General features: G+C 39.8%; 1 protein-coding gene across 10 annotated transcripts in view; it reads right to left on the bottom strand.

Moving 5' to 3' along the window:
- The window catches only part of ARFGEF3 (ARFGEF family member 3), a 101,159-nt gene that overhangs the window by 40,953 nt on the left and 41,010 nt on the right, over positions 1-19,196 (bottom strand). For 4 of the 10 annotated variants that reach the window (XR_012834548.1, XM_075748234.1, XM_075748235.1 and 1 more), the window contains exons 6-13: positions 17,334-17,465; positions 14,928-15,050; positions 13,353-13,395; positions 12,254-12,332; positions 8,766-8,870; positions 5,728-6,052; positions 4,208-4,320; positions 2,615-3,525 (exon numbers count right to left, since the gene is read on the bottom strand). Coding sequence is in view for 9 of the 10 variants with exons in the window: in XM_075748234.1 (XP_075604349.1) it covers positions 2,615-3,525; positions 4,208-4,320; positions 5,728-6,052; positions 8,766-8,870; positions 12,254-12,332; positions 13,353-13,395; positions 14,928-15,050; positions 17,334-17,465 (1,831 nt within the window). In the remaining variant the exon portion in view is untranslated. Of the gene's footprint in view, positions 1-2,614; positions 3,526-4,207; positions 4,321-5,727; positions 6,053-7,828; positions 7,984-8,765; positions 8,871-12,253; positions 12,333-13,352; positions 13,396-14,927; positions 15,051-17,333; positions 17,466-19,196 lie in introns of those variants that run through there. The other 6 variants (XM_075748238.1, XM_075748239.1, XM_075748240.1 and 3 more) reach the window with 4 other exon arrangements.

The following is a 19,196-nucleotide window of genomic DNA, read 5'->3' as shown; positions in this document are numbered from 1 at the left end:
ACCACTTACTCCAACTTCATCACCTAATTTGTGCCTTGAACTGTTGGTGCTAATGAAGGAGTCCTGAAGTAGAGACTCAAACATTGCATATAGAGGCAGATCAGACTGGTTTCTTAGAAGCTCTCCAAGGGGAGTTCCTACTCCCAGACATGTGTTTCAACTTTAGTAAGTCTCTCTCTCCACAGGTCTTCAAACTCACACCTCTGTCACCTACACAGGAACACAAGTCCTCACCTCAGGAGGACTGATGGACTTTTGCTTAAGATCTGAGGCACAAGTGACTGTTTCAGCTGGATTGAGTCTCATTCCAGGTGTCCAACTGAAACATGAACTGCACAGATCTTGTGAGAGCATAAAATTACAAGTCCGTAACAGCCACAGCTCTGTGAAAACACCAGGATACCTCTTCCAAGCTATTTTAATACAGTAACTTGCTACTAGATTTTTTTCCATGATTCCTTATTGAGTGGCATCTTCTAAGAATACTTCACCAAATCAGACTGGAAACATGGTGTACACTTTTAAGTACAGATTTAGCCATGGGGTTAGCCTTCTTATGAAAGTGAAAGGTCTTTCTCAACTCAACAGTCTAAGTCCAAGATTAAATATCTTTTTAAAGAGAGATGTACAAACCAGAAATTACAGTCTTAATGCAGAAATCGAGTGATATTCTTTCATCTTTCTCACTGTATTAGTCATGCTGGATGACAATAAAAGCCACATTTACCCTTAACATCTAGAAGTCTGCTAGGTCTACCTCTTCCAATGCTTTAAAATGTTCTAAAGGGATTTGACAGACAAGCAAGAAAAGAAGTGGTATACTCATTCATGCATGAGGGAATGGGTGCACAAAAGTTTGAGCTAGACTTTTAGTCCTGGTCTTTTGGCATAACCTCAAGATCACGCTTTTTCAGGAAAAAGAAATTCCTTGTGACAGAAAGGATGCTTTTGAGCACCTTAATTAGGAATGTAATTAATGTCCCCTTTAAGATATATCCTGTGATATAACATGGCCAATGTTTCTTAAGAATGGCATCTACCATTGTCCTGGTTTTGGTAGGGACAAGGTTAGTTTTCTTCCTAGCAGCTGGCATAGCGCTGTGTTTCGGATTTAGGGTGAGAATAATGTTGATAGCACACTGATGTTTTTAGTTGTTGCCAAACAGTCAAGGACTTTTCAGCTTCTCTTCGTTCAGCCTGTGAACGAGAAGCCTGGGGGTGCTCAAGAAGTTGGGAGGGGACACAGCCAGGACAGCTGACCCAAACTGGCCAAAGCAACATTCTGTACCATATGACATCATGGTCCACATATAACTGGGAGGTGGGCCGGGAGGCGGGGCAGCTCAGGGTTTTGCTGAGCATCAACTTCAGGTGGTAAGAAATTGTGCTGTTCATCACATTATTATTGTTGTTGTTATCATCTTCCTTTTGTGTCCTATTAAACTGTCTTTATCTCAGCCCATGAGTTTTACTTTTTTTTCCATTTTCGATTCTCTCCCCCATCCCACTAGGAGTGGGGGACTGAGCGAATGGCTGTGTGGTTCTTTTAGCTGCCGTCTGCGTTAAACCACGACAGCCATATTCCTGAGTTAGGCCTTATTTGGGCAGCGTTTAAACAAGGTATCAGGAACACCAGCTTATTCACCCAGCTTCATATCTAAATTAAGCTGTATGATGACAGGAGGCATCCCTTCTGACTCTGTATGAGTTTAATGTGTATGAGAGAGCACAAATGAATGAAGCAATGGGTAGGAGAGGAGCAACAGGAAAGGCAATTGTGGTGAGTTAAGCTAAAGAAACAGAGAAATATATTTTAACAAACGTTTCCACTTTGGCCATTGTCAGGAAAAAGAAGCCCTTCTAAAAATATATATTTATATACATTTTAAATATACTATCAACAGGACAAAATAGCCTTTGCATGGCGTTTTTTCGATTGACCAAGTCAAGATCCCAAAAGTTCTAACCCAGAAAGAACTGCAGGTATTTAATCTCTTAAAAGCCAAGATCTTTAACTATTTTTCACTTGGTCTGGGCTTTGAGCTTTGCATTGCCTGTCATAATAGATAGCAGTATTAAGAAAAACAAGAGAGTGAAGAAGAGAGTTGCTCCTCTTTTCTTATCCTTCCAAGAGCTTACTGCTGTGGGATTTTTATCACCCTTTTTGCAAGGCTGGCATTACTAATAGTAATGCAGTGATGTACTAAGCTACTTTAATCTGTTTCAAAACAGGTGATGGTCCTCTCCACACCACTTTCATGCTAAGAGGCAACCCCAACCTCTCTTTAATGACAAATGTGCAAATTTTCTCAGCAGATCTTCACAAATCCATGAAGAGGTATCTTACTACAGAAAATTCGATTTCTCTATTGACTGAGGGCACAATGCAGAGCCTGTGAAGAGTCAATGGACTGGCCTCCCTTTGAATCAGTGCCTGCATATTCAATTTGCTTTGCCCTAAATGAAGTGTGCTGCTGTGGAGCAATGTGCTTTGTAAAGCACAAACCTCCTTATTCTGGATATGTTCTCTGAAGATGAAATCCTACAGGAGAGTCTGTGTACAGTGCTGTCACAGTGTGCATGCTGGTTAGACAGTAAATAATTGCTTGCAAACCTGAGCAGAAGGTTGAAGAGAAGCTCTGCAGTGCTCCATCCACTTCCTCTATGCTGGGAAGAGCTATAAGCCGAGGTAGAAGAGCTTCAAGTGACTGGATAAACAGCCGTGCGCTGTGCTGGTCTGCTTCTTGGTTTTTCAGCAATTTCAGAGAGAGAGCAGCAGTACGTAAGGATCTGTGACCTGGACAATCCCGTGGTGTCTGCTCCTCATCAGCCAGAGAGCAATTGTCAGAGCCTATGTCTGAGACATCTGACCTGCCTGAGTCCTTCTCTGCTGCCATGGAATACTGATCGCATGAGTCAAACTCAGTCCTCGAAAGGTCCTGTTCATCTACACTGAAGTTACTTTCACTGTATCTGGATCCATAGGACCGGGTCTTGCAATCAACTGATAAGAAGTTAGTTATATCTGGATAGACTATGGTGTGGCTTCTCTGAACAACATCTGGCTGGTCGATGGTTTCTGACTCTGGTTCTCTACAGTGAATCTCTCTGTTTTCGTGTCCAGCTGGAGATGGCAGTGAGTTTTTTTGACTTTCTGGATTATCCTCTGGAGTTGTCTGTCCCATATCCCCTTCCAAAGTGGTCTGACCAGTGTCTGTGGTAACGCTAATGCTAATATCAGGACTCTTTTCATTTCCTGATTCCCAGGCAGGATTTTCTGAGGACAGGATGCGCCTCTGCCACCTGAAGTCAGCATCATTGATCTCCATGGAGTCTCTGCTTGTCTCGGTCCCATCCTTCAATTCTTCTAAGCGACGGAGCAGCAGCTGGATCTGCTCTTCACTAAGACCCCTCCCTTGGCTCAGCTCATCTAATGCTCCAAGCAGGGCAAAGACGCAAGACACTGAAGCATAGCATGCTTCAATACCACCTTTGATGCATGCTTCTGTCATCCCATCCATGATGCTACAATTAAAACAGAGTTTAAGTGATGCAGCACGTATAGTGAGCTCCATCATCAAACACCACCCCTCCACAAACATGAAAAAAAAGTGAAATTAACCTGTAAGACCACACCTGAGGAAGACAACTAGTATTAGAACTAATTATTAAGTCTCCCATGTGGACGTGGCCATGCACAGCATGTTTTCCCCTACAGATAAGCACTTACACTGGAAAAAACCCTCAACATCCAACTGAAACTAAATTTAAAGCAATCTGTGTCCTGAAAATTATCTTATCTACAAGACAGGACCTTTACAAGAACTGAGAATCCTTCTTGCTCAATCTGACAATGTTTAAATTTTTTATTACCTCCTTTGACTTCATCATGGAAATGTATCTTTAAATATGCACACAGTTATTTCATTGGAAGGTTAGGAACTCGAACCTAAGAATTTCCAGCTGTAAACAAACATATCTGGGTATTTTCACAAACTCCACAAGGTAGTTATCCATGCCTTTACAAACAGGCCCAGACTGACAACAAAGCAGTACGACCTTTTACCTCTCTTCCATTTTCACATCTTATTTAATCAGGGCGATACCCTGGCTCATATTTGGTTATTCTTCTGTAAATACAACTGTTTAAGCGTCCTATGTGCACAGGTTTAAAAGAGAAGAGGCTAAAGAAGAAAACAAAGCGTACAGCTTGAGAAGATCCAGATGGGACTTCCTTTTAGAAATAGACCTCTTTCTGGATTCTGACTCAGAAGAGCAGGGCCCTGCCAAATCACAAAGCCGCCGAGGACTGCCAAGTATCTGAAAGGAAAGGAAGCAGAAGTTACTAGAGGATTATCTAAGCATTATTTAAATACAATAAATGAGTCATAGTTCTATCAATCCCTGGAACCTGAGGTAGCAGTACTGTAATTTCTCACAGCAAGGGAAAACAACACACTGATATTTTACCTATTAAAGCTACCTTTCCTCTTTTTAAAGGCAGAAAAGCAGATAGAGAAGAACAAAACATTCAACAAGAATCACACACACAATGTTCTCCAGTGCTTTACATTTTTGTTGTAGGTGTTTTGTATATGTTTCAACTGATACCGCACACAAGACAATCTTTATGCCTAAATATAGAGCAAGTATCTTGCATTACGTTATATACCAAAGGGGGCCTTTGTCTTCAGTCACCCAGTTACAAAATTAGAATTAAGCAAAGATAGGCAAAGTGATTCCTTCTGACTTTACCTGCTGGGTGGTGTCCTGTTAATGCCCACAAAGGAGGCGGCTTTACAAACAAGCCCGTATTAATAAGCAGAAAGAGGCAACAGGTATGTCCTGCAGGAAACAACATTAGACTGAGCTTTCCTAAAATTTCACTTGTTATCTTGCTGTTGTTTAAAATTAGAGGAAGACAAGTGCCAGGGTGACTGCCAGTTCAGACAACAACCCAGTGGGTGGCTGTGTGGTGTTAGATCTTCAGACACAGAACAGCCTAGGTATGCACAAGTTAGAACAAAAATCCTCTGAGAGACCACTGATCATACAAATTACGTAAGCTGCCTTGTGTTCCGCAACATGAGAAGAAAGCTGCATATGTGAAATGGAAGAGCCCATGATTTCAGCTGCTGCTCAAAGAAGTCTTACAATGCTTCAGTTCTAGTGCTGTCAGAGGCACTGGGCAAGAGGCCAGAATAGAGTAGTCTTGATATGGCCGCTTAAGATATTGGCAGCTTCCTTGTGGCTATTCTAATAAAGCTCAAGGAAACTGTATTTCAAAAACCTGGCACGTAATCAAAGCATACATTCACCTTAATGCCTGGAATACTACACTGTGAGGATGAATGTCTCCTTCTAGCAAAAGCAGAGAGTGAGGAAAGATGCCAAGGAAGTTGAGAACTGGATCACTACACTGTATCTCACCCAAAAGAGCAGTCATGACTCAGTGATAAGATCTGCTCCCTGCAGTACCACAGCATGAACACTTACGGAGTTGCCATAGCAGCTTGCGTTATGGAGACAAATATAGCCATTACAACTTTGTAAAGCTAAAAATATTTGTCAGAGTGGCTTTCATCTAACAGCTGTGCTGAGAAAGGGTGACTTCAACATCCGTAGTGCTAAGGTATGGAATGGACAGGTATGCACATATCAGCAACATTTACTGTTAAATAAACATTTGGCTTTACATGCCTGGATTTGCACATATGATTATCCTACCTCCTTCATAATTTTGATGGCTTCTACTCGGTGCTGAGGTGGTGGGTAAAGCAATATCCGGTGATAGAGTGACTGCAGCACAGGCTTCATGGATTCCACTGACCCCACCAGTCGAACCAGTTCTGCTGCAATATAATATATGGTCCGTGCAACGGGCCCACTGAGGGCAGGTGCTGTGGAGGAACAACCTGAACCTCGGCCATGATCAGAGATCCCTGAGGAAGGTGAATCAGCCTCAAGGCAGATGCTGCTGTGGGCAGAGGTGATAGTTTTGTCATGGATTGGATTTCCCAGGATTACTACTAGGGCTGGACACAGTTGCTTCCTGAGAAAAAGAGAAAAGCAGCAGATGGTAACTGGAAAAAAAAAAATCTCACAGGAACAGACTGAAAATAGCCCACAGTTAAATGAGATACACACTCTTGTTTTAATGATCAGTCAACAGCAGTGGTTAGATAGAGTAACAAATTACACCAGGGTTTTTTCACCTCCCAAGCATCAGCACACTAGTACATATGGAAATACTTCTGGGTGCTTTATAAACATGGTACTGATTTTGGAAGTTCATATTGCTGCACAGTGCTGCCCTTTACAGGATAACATGCCCGCATTTTTCATTGGCTGCAACCTATCGCAAGGTAGAAATTCTGGTTTTCTACTGCCAAGCGTTTCTTCTTCAGTCCAACTGGGGAGCTTTAAAAAAATCTGACAAAACAAAACCCAGTCTATGTTAACTAGAAGGCCTGATGTTCCATCACTGAACTGCACATGCACCTGTTTTAGTAAGCACTCTTAGTTGTAAGCCTCTGTTTTGGTGGCTTTTGAGAACATCATTAAAGACCTCTACAGTAACTCAATGTGCACTGTAACTCCTCATACGCCACTATACACTAAAAACACTGTCCTTCCTTCAATTAACTTGAGTGCTCATGCAGAAAGACAAGTGATTCAAACCAGCAGATGACTCTTCTGTGGAACCAGAACCACAACCAACTCAGCACTTTGCTCCATTAGCTGTTATTTTAGCTTTGCACTCACGCACTTGACATTTTACTTCAGTCTGCAAGACCCTAATTTGAAAAGGCAAGTGCTGCATGAGAATGCAGTCCCAAACCTGATTTTCACTCATATGCCTCAGAGGTTCAGCTGGCGCCTAGAGCAAGCACCCAATGACAAGTACTGATTCAGCATAAAGAGTAACACATCCTCTGTACATCCTATTTTCTCAAGATTTTTATGCAGTCCAGAACTTTCATTGCTTCTCCTAATGTGCTTGCTAAAACAGCTTGGCTTCCTGAAGTTATAGAAAGAAAACCAGTTTTAATCAGACATCAGATAACAACTTTGAGTCTGCTTATTCCATTTCTTCCTCCAATCAGGTACACTTCAAAACATATCAATTCACTGCTTAAGAAATGTGCCTGCCTCGAAGCAGGTGTAGTCACAGGATGCAACAGCAACATATTCCCCACACATCTTAGTCCCATCAAAGGGCTTCTGTATCAAACTATGAAGAACACTGTCAGAAGAACACAGAACTAAATCTGTCTGCTCCCTTCTTTATCTTCTGTTGACAACTGACTACAAAGTGCTAGCCAGAAAGAAAGTTGTGTGCACATAGACAACAGCTCCTTAAAGAACACAGACAACTATTGGTTTGGTACACAACTTTACTAAGCTAATGGATTACTGCATACTTACACTGCTATATAGTCAAAATGATGTTTGCACTTAAAACTGTTTCATGTCTTCCTAGTGGTTTTTGTTTTCCCCACTTCATCTTAAGCATGTAGCTGGAGGTTGCATATTCCTTGGCAGCAATGCAGGTTAAGAGGTCCGGCCCCTGATGGCTTGCCCTCATGATACACAGTTACAAATACAAACACCTGTAGATTATTTGCAGTGTAACCTGGATCATCAAAATGATGTAAATTTGAAATAAACCAGGAAGTGTTTTCTTTTAACTGAGATCATTTCAGTGGCCTTGCTTATACGATGGCCCCACAGTCGGTCACATAAGCATAAACAAAGGGTTGGGTGAAATTCAAGGGCAAAAATTTTTGAAATTGGTTTGTCATGAAAGAGAGAATTCTGCTCTTACATTAGAGCTCCCAGAGGCCTCAACACAGGGTCCTTGCCAAGTGTCATCAACCTGAAGACCTCCCAGTCCAGCAGCCACTGATTTTCCTGGGACAGCACGGGAATTTATGGGTGCCTCTGCATGTTGCATCCTTAGAATTGGGCCCAAGCCAAACACTTCCATTTCAAAAATTACAGGGTAAAAGCACAAGAAATACATTTGCAATTAACAGCCACACATATCTTTTCTTAACACAATCGCCTGCTAAGGTCACAGGATGGGCATGGACTGCAAGGAACTCCATATTTCTTACGTTCTTGCTTTATTACTATGACTCAATTATCCGTATGCTATAAAAAAGCACTACTGCAAACAAAAAGAAGGAAAGGATTATTTCAAGGGCTCCAAGGTGATGGTATCAAACAATTTAGAGGTAGATATGAACACTAAAGAGGTCAAGCCTTTCTGGTGAAGGGAAATTAAACAGAGGATTTCTTGATAAAATGGAAGCACCATGAAGACCATTTAGCCTCAGCCTTTATACAACGCATGTCATAAGCATTTCTGGTCACCAGCACATCATCTGACATTATTTTTCTTATCTTCCTGTTTTGCTGCATCAGACCAGTAAGAATCTCTACAGCATACTCTTACAGTAAGCAGAATACCTGTGTGTTTAATGCCACACACAAATACAAACTATTGCAGAAAGCATAAGAGATTTTTCTGTCCTGGCTAAATACATTACGGTGATAATTCACTACAGGGGTTTAAGGTGCCAGCTGAGCATGAGGTCCTAACCAATCTTATATGAGGCACAGAATGAACTGATAGTAGGTTAACAGGAAATTCTGCTCACATCTGGAGATTTATTACAGGTTTGTTTGCATAGCTGGGGGGAGAAGGTCCTTTTATACTTACAAACTGAATATTTGCATTAGTCGTCAGATGTACTCACCATATGAGATCAGTGAACCCTTTGTGCTGGTGCATGCTGGGAGAGGAGCTGTTTAACATGGAGAGGATGCACTCCAAGTAAAGAAGCTGAAGTTGCCGGTTGTCACTGGCAAAGAGAAAAGATGCCATTCACATCACATTAAAACAAAGATTATTTAATTTTCTAAGATAACTACATTAGTTCACTTGAAAATTATACTGCAATTTAAACAGTGATTTATTTTGCCTCTTCTTATGGATTTACAATGGTGTGATCACCTTTATCATCCCATGTATTTTGTACTGATCACACGCAGTGATCTGCTACTTTTTCTAAATATAGAAATAGAAAGAAAATAGATTTAATTCATCAAATTTCAGAGTGAGGAATTAAAAAAAAATCCATGTGAAAAAAGAGGAAGAAGAAACCAGAAATAATTATTCAAATTCAATCTAAAAACTTGAGGAGGAAGGAACTCTTAAACAGAGAAAAAGGAGACAACCAGAAGACTTTGGACTATTGGATAGTTTCTTCAGGCAATCTGAAGGGCATTTAGGCTGCTCTCTGCTGGTTAGTTTTTCCTCCTTTCCTGGTGACAGCCACAATGATCAAAAGTGAATGTCTACAGGCAGGAAGTCGCATGATGACATGGCTACCTTTCCGGGCCTTGCCAGTTCCTCTGTCAAAACCATAAACACAAAGTGAGCTTCTTGAGAAAGAACGCAAAAGATCCCATGGACACCTGGAACTGATGCACTTGTAACATACGCTGTGCTTGCACCTACTCTCAGAATTAGCTGCCAGGTTCAGGAGACAAGTAAGGTTGAGGTCTGCCTTACAGAAGTAGCTCCCCATACCAATTGCATTCATATTCTGATTTTGATTCCTAAAAAGACCAGGATTTAGTCATTCTTTTTTGGTCCAAGATGAAAGCTGGAGGAATGTATTTTCTAATGTATGATGGTAGGTAAAGGAAGCTCTAAAGAATGGATTTATCTTAACTGAAATTCAAGAATGAGAAATGTCTGCTCTTCTGTCACTGCCTGAATTCCTTTTGTTCATAGAGATGAATTTTCATCCAAGTAGAACAGGACCTGTTTCACATGCCATGCAGAAAATAATGAATCCTGAGGCTAACTCTGTGCTAGAGTGCGTTTAGAACTGCTGCTGGTTACATGTATACTAGAGGTGATAGCTTTTTCCTCACAATAGTCCACACCTATCTGGAAAGATGCACACATTCCAGATACAACTCCCTTCTTTCCCAACAGCTTTTCTTACAATGTGTCTTAATGTATATCATCAACATCTTGCAGTTGACACTTCATGGGCACACACAGGGTATTCCTGCACTCTTGATTGCTCTGATGCCTCTCACTACCATATTGGTTTCCTGTAGGTAAGAAATGAATGTGGCACTCCTGCACACCTCAGCATAGTTGTTGTGTTCATATCACTGCTGCCACAAATTCCAGAGTCACCAAAGTCACCAGCGGTCCCGAGAAAAAACATTCACCTCCTTGAACTCTTCCTCATCAGTCATAGCTGTGCCTCCCCAAAACCAAATTCTAATAAGCTTGAAATTTAGGAGAATTAAAGTAATCTTCAGACTAAGAAATTAGAATAGGCAGTATAGCATACTAAAACCTCACTTCACTGACCTGGAGGTTAGAAAGTGAAGTTGCTGCCAACAAAGTCCTTTGAAGGAGACAAGAAAATTAGCCTTGAAAGAAATAAAGGCTTTTCATTCATGGAGTTGGTTCTTTAACGAGCCATCCTAATTAAATTTATTTTCCTCAGATTCAATCTGAATCCCTTACTATGCTTAGCTCATAATTAGAGATCCTAACAGTCTTGGTACATAATTACAAGCATGAAGTAAATCATGGCTTAGTGAGTACTTTTAAGTCCTCTGAATTTCTTATTCTACTTTATCTACAGCATGCCTCAATCTGTTCTAATTCAGTACCATTTTATGGGGAGCTGGGATTGCGGGTAATTTTTTAAAAGACTTTCAGTGATTTTGAGAGATTCTGTCAGGTAGACAGACAGTTTTGATATTTCATAACCAGTAATGCAAGGGGAATATCATTTGGTGGACAATACATATTAGATGATACCTGTTTATAGCTTCACATGTGGGCAAAATTTGATACAAAGAATTAATCTTTCAGCTGTTTTTGTCCCTTGCTATTGTTAGATACACACTTTTGAAGATCTCTTCTTATCGTGCTGTTAACTATGCATACAACTAAAAAAAAAAATTAAAAAATGTTCCTTTAGAAGATTCAGAATCATGCTTTTGTTTTCCCAAATGCTGACACTGATTAAACAATGCTAATTAAGGCACCCTTCCCATTCAAATCTTGCTGTAGTTAGATACATGTAGTTAGATGGGAGGAAAGTCTATAGAAGAATTGCACACAAAGATGTCTGCGCTGTCTTCCATTCTGGTAGTTCCTAAGCCATAGTCTTCCTCAAAATGGCAGAGTATATAAAAGCAAGTGCCGATGCATGCTTGTTTTGCCTTTCTCCCATTTCCCCGATTTCATCACAGGCTACTTTCAGAGACATAAAGTCCAACCAAAGAGACATTATGCTACATTTAAAATAGTTTCAGACTGGCTTTTTTGCTACTGCTCAGGTGATCTGTAACTGGCAGTAGTAGCAAGGTACATCTTATTTTACTGATACAGAAACAATGTTGTCAAGTAAGAACTTGTTTTTCCTTTAAAACTTTTGAAGTATTTCCACCTTGCTATATTTTTTTAAATAATCGCTGTATAATGTTTGCATTGCTTTTGCTTGGTTTGTCACCTCTCTAACACTTAAGGCTTTATTGGCTGATTTCTTAATAGACCATTAGTCAAGCCATGCTAGAATGCCACAGGAAGTAATTTTTAACTCATGAGTAAGTATTTACTGTTACAGTACTGGCCAAAAAGAGACTCTAGTATTTCAATGCAGTGGAACACCCTATTACTGCCCATAATAACTGCATTTTATGAGTCAGGCTCATGCATTTCCAAGAAGATAGAATGTATGATACTCCTAAATTTAAGGAATGCTTTGGTAATACAAATTATTTCAATTGGATAAATGCTGCCTTTCTAAGAAGGATGTATCAATTAATTCTGCATACTAAATGTTTCTGTTGTTAGGTTTTTCCATGTCTCTTGTAATTGTTGTTCTCTCTATAATGGTTGCTTTCAAGCCAGAAAAAAAACCTTCTCCTTTGACAAGTATTTTGCTGCCATATAAGAGTTACTTATAGATTAGATTTACTGGAAGCTGTTTAAAGCTCAACAGTGCACAGAGAAGGCAAATTAGCTTCTTATCTCAAGTGATGATTAAATTAATGCATCATGAACGATACTTCCTCTAATAAACACTTCACTTAAGCACAGTTTTGGTCCCTAATCCCAGAACTACAACAGTACAATCACATGTATCAGTGACACTCTCAATCTCCAGATAATAAATTCAAATTATAAACTGAAATAACTCACTTTATGACAGCCTGGAGCTTCTCACAGAGCACAGTGAGGACAGATACAACATCATCACAAAGAGACTCAGCTGAAGTACCTCCAAAAAGGACAAAGATCATATGCATTACATACGTGCAGCTGGATTACAACCTCAACCCACTACACAGACTTTCAGAGTTGGTCAGAGCTTCAACAATGAACAGGGCTGCCAAAATTCATAGAGAAGATACAGTAGGAGAAGTCCTAGATTGGAAAGGGATCTCCACACAATGAAAATGCAGTAGTATAAAATCCAGAGAGAGCATTGATCGCTTACATGCATTTACAGAACATCAACTGAAATCCACTTTGGATAATAAAATAAGTATATAAATAATTAATTAAAAAAAAGACTGGCTCCAGTACTTCTACATGGCAGCTAAAATTCCTGTATCTCTCCCTGTAGTTTGTCTCTACTACACAGCTTCTGAGTCTGATCAAGTCCTGATCTTAAAACGGGACACTTGTGCACTTCGAAGATTTTAGCCTCCATCCACACAAGTTCTCCTGCAGAAATCCAATGAGAAGATCAAAAGCAGGAATTGTTTTTACCTATCAGGGAAGATGGTGGAAGTTAACCCAGAAGAGGAGTAGAAAGAATTCTCTTGTAAAATAATCATTTGGCAAGTGTGAATACACCTTTGCTAGTGATAAGCTTTCAAAAGCTGCTGTTATACAAACCGCATCTCTGACCTCAAATACAGTAACTCAATCATTTTCAGATTCCATGTCCTATTTTATGAATCTGTTTCAATTTAGGAAGTAAAGCCACTTATAAAATCTTTCTCCAGAGCGCTGAAACTCCTTTAATTACAGAAGTTAACACCTGGAAACAATTATATGTTACTATGTTGAGTGCAATGCTATTACCATGGTCCAAATGAAGACAGGACTGAAAATACCAGGAACTAACAGGGCTGTCTCAGCTCTTACCACAGGTAACATCAAGCTATGGAGAAGGTAAGAAATCCTGAAGATGCCATTCTTGTGACATCAAACAGTACTGTGCTGATGAAAGGAAGGTGAAGCATAAAAAAAGCTGGATTAGAAGGAGTCACTAAAAAAGTGGTACAAATACCTTGAGCCTTGAATTTCTGCAAGGCGTCATGGTTTTCAATTGTCTGTTGAGGAAAGGGAAAGGTGGTGTAATCAGTGGAAGCAGTAGAAAAACACTGTAAAAGCAATACTTTAACAGCACAACTTTCTTAAATCCATGTCCTCTATCTGTTTTGGGTTTTTTGTTTGTTAGATTTTTTTTAAGTGAAGTTTTTCCATAACATTTTCAAAAGTCCCTAAGATCTGTTTTAACAGTCACTTAGATTACAACTAGGATTTGTAAATCCTTAAGGGATTTCCTACACCTAAAACCCCACAGTAATAACTAGGCATGGAAGTCACACTGAAAATAATTGAGAGGAAAGCATAGTCTAGATTTCACCAAGTGCTTAGAAACCCAAATCAATTGAGTATTAGACAATTGAGAATTAGACAATTTATCACATTGTCATCGTTAATGTTGCAGTGCCAATACAATTAATGGCAGTCAGGAAATGGAAACGACCTCTTACATCATTTGGTTTAGCTGCGGTATAGGATTCTTCCTATCAGTGCACACAGGGGTCAAGCCAAAATCTCCTCTCAAGTGCCAACAACAAACTGCCAGGAACTAAATGCAGCTCTCATATACTTTCACCTACTCCTCAGCTAAGAAGAAAACTAACAAAATTCAACTTTCAGACCCAAACTGAAATGTCAAAAATAATGCTTTTGATTTGGTATGGTTGGTTTTTGGTCAGTTTTCTTTTTGGTAAATGTTTCGGCTGGTAAAATGAACCTACTTAGCACAGACAGAAGGTAAGCTTAAGTAAACCAATTAATTCTGTTCTGCTGTTGCTCATCTAGTCTAATAATCCAAAACAGAATTTATCATCTTAACCCAAAACAGATGTAAGGAAAATAATCTGTACAACTACAGATAAATAGAAACTGACTTTTACAAACAGTACTTTTTTGATAATGTAATAATATTCAAAGCAGCACGAATGAATGTAAGAAGCCAGTGAAATATCACATGTGCCCAGAACATATACAGTTTTGCTGACAATGTGCTGGGATTTCATCCAAACAGCTCTCATGGATTTTAATAATGTAATAAATGGAATTATTTAATTTTTTTTGCTAACAACCAAGCAGAGAACTTCATCAGCTTAAATTATCTTCTACAAAAAAGTAGAAGAAAAACCTCAATTATACTTTCCTTAGTTGAGAATTTGTTTATGTAAATATTTGTCATGCAAAAACCTTTGGCAAAAGGATTTCAATGAACCTTAGGAAAACAAGCAAACAAAATAAAGAATGGGAAAGGAAAAGGCCAAGGCAGCCTGACATCAGAACAAAGCCTTTTTTGTTTAATGGAAGGGGAAAAAAATAATCAGCCAAGTAGAGCTGACAATGTGAGAGCTGTGTTTCTGACAGACTGCTCTGAGGCAGGCACAGAGTCAGAGCCCAAAAAAGCTTTTAAACACGATTAACTGCGGAAGTGTCAAATAAAAGCCATAAGGCACAACAAGCCAGTACAATACACTGCATTCAGAGAAACAAAAAGGTACGCAGCCATCGACATGGAACCATTTGTTGATGCCAGAAGGCTCACCATATTTTCTTGCTTTTGTCGTAACTGTAAAGTCAAGTCACTCAACATTTGGCTGAGGGTTGCCCGCACAGCGGTGTTAATGCTCCGCTGGTGACAGCTAGATACATATGTCTCAATGCAAACCTGATGAGGAAACAAGATAGCAGTACATAGATATGAACTGTAACTTACCAGTAACACATTTTAGGAGGATACCAAGGTCTCTTGGACACAGATAGTCAGCCTACCTTACTAGTCCATTTTGCTTTATTAGTACTTTAAAAGTTTTCAGCAATATGGAAAACTGAATAAGTAGCATCTCGAAGCACCATGCACTTCATCAGTTAGTCTCACAGCTGCAGGAATGGTAAGGCAAAATTGGCAAAGTTCTCCCCTTCTGTCAAACCCAAGTGATTTTGGCACTTGCTTTACTGCTGCTTCAATTGTTCATTTCTTGATACTTATTTGTAACTCTCACTCTGCCAAGTCTGTATCTGCAGCATAAATACCCTCTGATTCTTTAAGGCTGTTGCTTCTCTTGTATAGGTATTTGCCACTTTTTCTACAATTAATTATCATATACTGCAGCACATCTGAAAGCCTTTGAAGGCCTTTCCTAATCCAGAAAATACAATAGTGTTTTACGACAAATAACAGAAACAATTGCCTAACTAATAACTGGCAATCAACCGGAAGGCTCCTCAGCTCAGCGATCCCACGGGAGCCAAGGTAGCAATGAAAGAACATGAATGGATCATCCAGTTCCCAGCTCCATGCCCAGCTGCTCGCAGGTTTTTGACACCATGCTGTGAACAGAGTTGTACTTGACTTTTGCACTCAGATGATGTTATACAAATAGTTGCCAAAGCATAACGCAGCTAGGATCCTGTGGACAGCACACTGCAAAATGCAGTTTCTATCCTTGATCAGATTTTCTGTGGGAGGTGGTGGTCTCTGTAAGAGCTGCTGTAACTGTAGTAACCACTGTAACTACCACACAGTCACTACGGAGTGGGTAACAGTCTTGATGGAGCCGAGTAGGTTTGCAACAGAACTATACAATACAATCTTCTCAGACTGTGTTTTGGTCCTTTGGCCTACACTGCACTTTACTGCTAACAATGACCATAAAAAAAAAAAAAAAAAAAAAGAAAGATTGCTCACATACTTTTCAGTCTTTGTGGTTTTATTCTGTCATTGTTGGGAAATATAGCTAGTTTGTTGGGGTTTTATTAAATATAAATATATACTATATATAAAAATATATACTATTTATAAAAAAATATATATACTATAAATTATATGCATGAGGTGTATATATAAATACATCTGGTGTATGTTTTTGAATAAGAAGGATATTATATGATCTAAAGCCATTTTTATAGTTCCCCAATGAGAATGAGCTTTCAAGAGGGAAAAATTAAAGTGCTCTGATTACATAGGCTAATCATAGGCACATGGACAAGACTCTTGATTGTTTCTAACTCTGACTGAACTGAAACCAAGCTATTCCATTGACTAAGAAAAAAAGGCTGTGGTCTCAAGGCTATAAAGTTTAAGATGAACATGTTGCTGGCACATTTCTGCATTTGTTAGAGTGGAGTAGAAAACAATATAGGTATGTTCCTAAGACCCTTTAGACCTCCTCACTTTGGGCAACCTCACATATCAGCATTTCAATAAAGCCACAAGCACAAGAAAACATGACTGAGTTTCTTGGATACAAACTATATCTTGAGTGATCTCAGACATGACACATGGAAGCTACTTAATTATGGCTCTTGCTTTATTTTCCCTTATTTCCCAACTACACTGAGAGATAGCATTCCAGAGCTTTTCAAGTCTATGTATATCACTCGTTATCTCATGCTAAAAACACTATGCAAATGACAAACTGAGACTGATTATCTCCTTTGACAATACACTAGAACAGGTTACAGTTGTATGCATTTGCATAATGTAAGGGACTGGATCGACAGCTTATCTATTCTTTTTGCCCTTTTTCAAGACTTCAAGATCCCCCAAAATAAATAAGGTTTTTATTTAGCTTGAGATCAATCAGTCAATGATGAAGATGGTCTTGTAAGTTAAAAGAAGGCCCAGACCAACTCTGTGCATCATTCACCTATCACCTGAACTCCAGTGGACAAAAAATCCTAAAGCCTGTTAACCACGTCCAGCCCTTCGCAGAGGCCAAACCATTCCAGTGCTGCTGAGATCATTCTCATGAGCTGTAAGTCTTTTTCTAGAATACCTGAATTAATTGATGAACTACCGTTCTCAGAGGTAGGCTGACTTTCTGGAAAGAGCATGGTTGATATCTCCTTCTTCTCTCCCCTCCCCATGCCAGCTAATGAGCAACAGTACTGTCCACGTGAGCTCTGATCCTATGGAAGGCCTGTGTTCTAAAATGGCTGGGCAAGGTACCTTTTGAAAAGCCATTGATGAAGAAGCACCAGTAAAAATGCGAGAGCTCAGGGCCCCGAGGAGGTGTGCAATGGACATTTTGATCATTTCATGCATTCGGGGACTTCCAGCTCTATGGCATGCAAAACACAACTAAGAGCAAAACACAGAAGGGTTAGCCAATGAAACACAACAGAGTCAAACAAAACAAACCTCCAAAAGGCAGATGGGAGTAACAAATATGCACATAAAAACAAGCAACACTGAACAAAACTTTCTTGAAGGGGTCTAGGCAAGCATGGGAAGGTGCACACAGCAAGATTTAGTCTGTTTTCAATACAAATAATACTTAAGCCACAAAATATAGTACCCTTCATGTTGGATGCTTCCTTAATTTGAAGCTGATAATATTCAGAAAGATTTGGGGTACCATTATTTTGTACACATGAATTGAGAACGATCAGGCAGTGCAAAATGGCCAGACCATAGCCTTGTCAGTCAGAGTCCTCAGAGAGTTCTAGAGCAGACAGCTGTGCAGACAGCACCTTTCCAATTCTGCAGTGGCTCCACTTTGCTACAGAGGGCAGGGCAGGAAAAATAAGGGACTGGCTTGGAAAGAAATGCTAAATAGCAGGGGCACTGAAGCAGAAAGCTCCTCTCTGCCACCTTTCCCTTACAGCAAGTCAGAACAATAAATGCTGAGGCTAAGCAAACACTGAACTCGGAAATAATTTTCTGTTTCCTGCTGATTATACTTTGTAGAATTCAGATACAAAGGCATATTGAGTCTAGCTGTTACAGTCTTTGTCTTACCTAAAAATCTGGCTACAAGGAACCTGAGGAAGCACCCATGTGCCTAGTGGGACTTGCTAATTAGAAAGACTGGGGCATTCACTGAGGCAGTATTTTCTCAATGAGTGTGGGGAAAATAGCTGTACCTCCAAACACTCCAAATAGAAACACACGTGCTCTGTGTTACAACTTGTTTCAATTCCCTGAAAGAAATGAAAGTTTTGTTTGCTTTGCTGGCACATCTCATCAGCCTGCATCAGAGCTCCTGTTCACTTTAACAGAAAAAGGACAAACTATCATTGTGCTAATTTGTACCATGATATGAGTAAAGGTATGGCAGGCTAGCCTTCTGGGAATGAAGCGCAGCTACCCAGAACAGCAGAGTTTAACTCCAATCTGTGAAAGAAAACTGCCATTTTTCAGGATGCTTTAAATGAGTAACAGCCCTGTTATCCAAATTTACAGAGAACAGAAAATATGATTTCTCACACAGCTTATAGCACACAGACCTTGACTGATTGACCATTTTCTCCCAGTTTTAGGCAGTGCTCTTGAAGATCAAAATCTGAAAGGTTTAGAGCCATTAAATACTTTTCCCAGCAAGTATTTTCTCTAAGCTAGAGCTCTTTACTTACAGCAGAGAGATGCACTAAGCTGAATTCATCAGCTTTTGCCTTGCATGTTAGAAAGTGTGCTGAGAAAAAATGCAGGGAAACTATCTGTATTTTCTTCAGTTTGGGACAAACTGAAAAGAGGGTTCAGTAAAACTTAAAAGTTGTGGCTTGCTCTAAATACGAATTCAGTTCATCCTTGCTGCAGCATCTACAGGTGGGGTTCACAAAGACCTCCAAAAATAGCCATAGCTTGTGGCCTCACATAGCATAAGAGAAACCAAAGTCTAAGCTGTGCAGGACATCTGGAATGATTACTACTTTTTTTATCCTGTATATGTGATATACAAACTGTTTATGTTGTATCCCGGCCTTTTAAAGCCCATTTGTTACAAACTGGCAGCCGTTTTCTTTGGTTCCCTGTTATTCCTGCAGCCCCATTCTCAGCTTCTGACAGACAATGCAAGGTCAATTTTATTCT

Source organism: Balearica regulorum, chromosome 3, assembly GCF_011004875.1.
Source record: "Balearica regulorum gibbericeps isolate bBalReg1 chromosome 3, bBalReg1.pri, whole genome shotgun sequence".
Lineage (NCBI taxonomy): Eukaryota > Metazoa > Chordata > Aves > Gruiformes > Gruidae > Balearica > Balearica regulorum.
This window is presented reverse-complemented; position numbering and strand designations above follow the sequence as displayed.